Source organism: Lipotes vexillifer, unplaced genomic scaffold (assembly GCF_000442215.2).
Source record: "Lipotes vexillifer unplaced genomic scaffold, Lipotes_vexillifer_v1.1 scaffold189, whole genome shotgun sequence".
NCBI lineage: Eukaryota > Metazoa > Chordata > Mammalia > Artiodactyla > Lipotidae > Lipotes > Lipotes vexillifer.
This window is the reverse complement of record NW_006785816.1, coordinates 4,318,454-4,320,833: the sequence shown is the minus strand read 5'-3', so window position 1 is coordinate 4,320,833 and position 2,380 is coordinate 4,318,454. Positions and strand designations below refer to the sequence as shown.

The following is a 2,380-nucleotide window of genomic DNA, read 5'->3' as shown; positions in this document are numbered from 1 at the left end:
CGGACACGCAGGCTCAGTGGCCATGGCTCACGGGCCCAGCCGCTCCGCGGCATGTGGGATCTTCCCGGACCGGGGCACGAACCCCGCGTTCCCTGCATCGGCAGGCGGACTCTCAACCACTGCGCCACCAGGGAAGCCCTGAATATATTTTTAAGGCTGGAGAACAGCTGGAAGGAGCCTTAAAAATTAAAGATTCAGCTGTTCTAGTCTTATAAATAAGAACTCCAAGACAAAAAGCTTTAGAGGCAGAGCTGGGAGATCTTCTATATACCAATCAATGTTTGGCTATGAGTATACAAAGATGCTGAGATGTTTTCTTAAGGTGATCAAAGACTAGTGAGTTGACGTCTATGCTCTAACCTCTCACTGAAATGATAGGTCTTTAAGTTAAGGTCCTTCCACCCCCGTCTCTATGCCAAATTACGAAGATATTTAGAAACGTACTTCCACATAATGAACCCAATGTTTAATTTAGACTTGTACATTAAGTCTTCTTTCCCCTGGCAAACCACCTCTGCTAACACATAATCTCTGTGAAATTTTGCCAAGCTCCACCCAACCACCAGCACAGTAAAGTTCCTGCTAATTCTGTAGCAAGCTCTTGTACAACATCTACTATCACATTATATTATAGTTTGTCTCCTCATTAGACTATAAGCTCTTTGAAGGCAGGGATGAGGCCTTGTTCCTATCAGCATCCCTAATTGCAGAAGCTGATACCCGTAACTTCTGATCAGACCAGAAGCAGGGGTACTAGTACTCCATACATCTGAACATGGGAATGTCAGTTAATTACAAACTGTAGTGTAACTTTTATGATACAGTTTTTAAAGGTCTCTGGACCAGTCAAAATTTCCTCGATCTACATAATCTACACTGGCCTTACATTACAAATTTACTTCCTTTTCCACTTGTCAGCCCTAGATTATTTTCACAACCATGCTAAAAATGCACAAGCTTACCTGAGAAAACGTCCAGTTTTCTCACATACTCTAATTAAAGGCATGGCAGAGCTTATTTAATTTTCTCCCAGAATGTATAAGTTATGGCACCAAGAATGGTGTAAGCTCACAGAAGAGGTGTGCACTACCAGGATCATCGTACAGAACTTTACGAAATTTCAACCACAATCAAAGCACAGTTTATATTACCAAGAGTTTCTCACAAAGTATCAGAAAACTTAATTTCTTCATTGAAAGATAACAAAATAGTACAAGTCCATTCAATGATTATGTTATAAAGCTGGAAAAGGAAGCACAAAATTTTAGCTTACACTAAAGTCAGTAGATATGGATGGATGGATGGACAGAGGCGTAGATAGGTAGCTAGATATTTCACATCTATCTTCTCAAAGACCCTTTTGGTATGCTGACTCTCAAGAGTTGGAAAGAACTGCAAAAATCACCTGGCAAGTGAAAGCAAGACTCCAGATGTCTTATGAAAAGCACCAACCTTTTGCATTTATTCAGACCCCTGTGATCCTTTTTCCCAATCATTGCCTGCTTCTATAAATTCATCACAAACCTTATATGGTGTGTGCCCCTTCTCCTTCCTTTACTCAGACCCCAACCCTCCAACCACTGATCTATGCAGCAATCCCCCTAATAGGCCACTTCCTCTCCCAAGTCCCCTTCCTTTCACCGGAAAAAGTCAAATCCCTGAAATAAATGCCTGAAGTCTCTTTTCTAAAAGTAGACCCCAGTCCTCTGTGCCTGCCCCCCTCCCCCAGCCGTGGCTCCAAGTACATCCACTTCTGGCGCCCTCTCAAGCCTCTCCTCCCACTTATAGCTCCTTCCCCTAACACAGATAACCCTTTTCCCCGCCCCCTTCCCCTCAAAAACTGCAGCCCCGCCCCTTCCCCTTAACAGACCCAAGAATTAAATCTGTGCTGACCCGTCCCTTTACCTTTAGTCTGCTTTAGTCGCCTCAGCTCCTCCTCAGAGAAGCCGGCCCAACCCCGCGCCATCCGCCTCGACTTGCCAGCACGCCCACAACGCCCAAACCTCAGAACCCCAATTACCAACACAGCTACCCAGGCACATCCGGGTTCTTCCCCGGCCGCGGCTGACCAACCAATCAGCGCATCGAGCTCTGGACGCAAGGCCCCCTCTCCCCTGCAGCAGGACCCCGCTCTCTTCGAGGCTCTCTCCGTCAGTGCCGGACAAACTGCATGAAGAAATCGTGGCCTCGCAGACATTCATTTCCCCTGACCTGGCTGCTCTTTCTCCCTGTCTCCTATGCTTGTTGGGTTATCGCTTCAAGAGGTAAAGGGGGAAATAGAGATGGAAATAAAGGTGGAGATAAACAGGCAGTGAGGAAGTGACTACGAGTCGGTGGCGGAAAAGGGAGGACAGAGCTGCCTCTTGGCGCCCTCGAATTT

General features: G+C 46.2%; 1 protein-coding gene across 1 annotated transcript in view; it reads right to left on the bottom strand.

Moving 5' to 3' along the window:
• GORAB (golgin, RAB6 interacting) overlaps positions 1-2,042 on the bottom strand; it is a 21,456-nt gene extending 19,414 nt beyond the window's left edge. Inside the window, 2 exon segments of the mRNA XM_007458144.1 lie at positions 1,906-1,993; positions 1,995-2,042. Of these exon segments, the coding sequence (XP_007458206.1) occupies positions 1,906-1,993; positions 1,995-2,042 (136 nt within the window).
• Between the last annotated feature and the right edge of the window lie 338 nt (positions 2,043-2,380).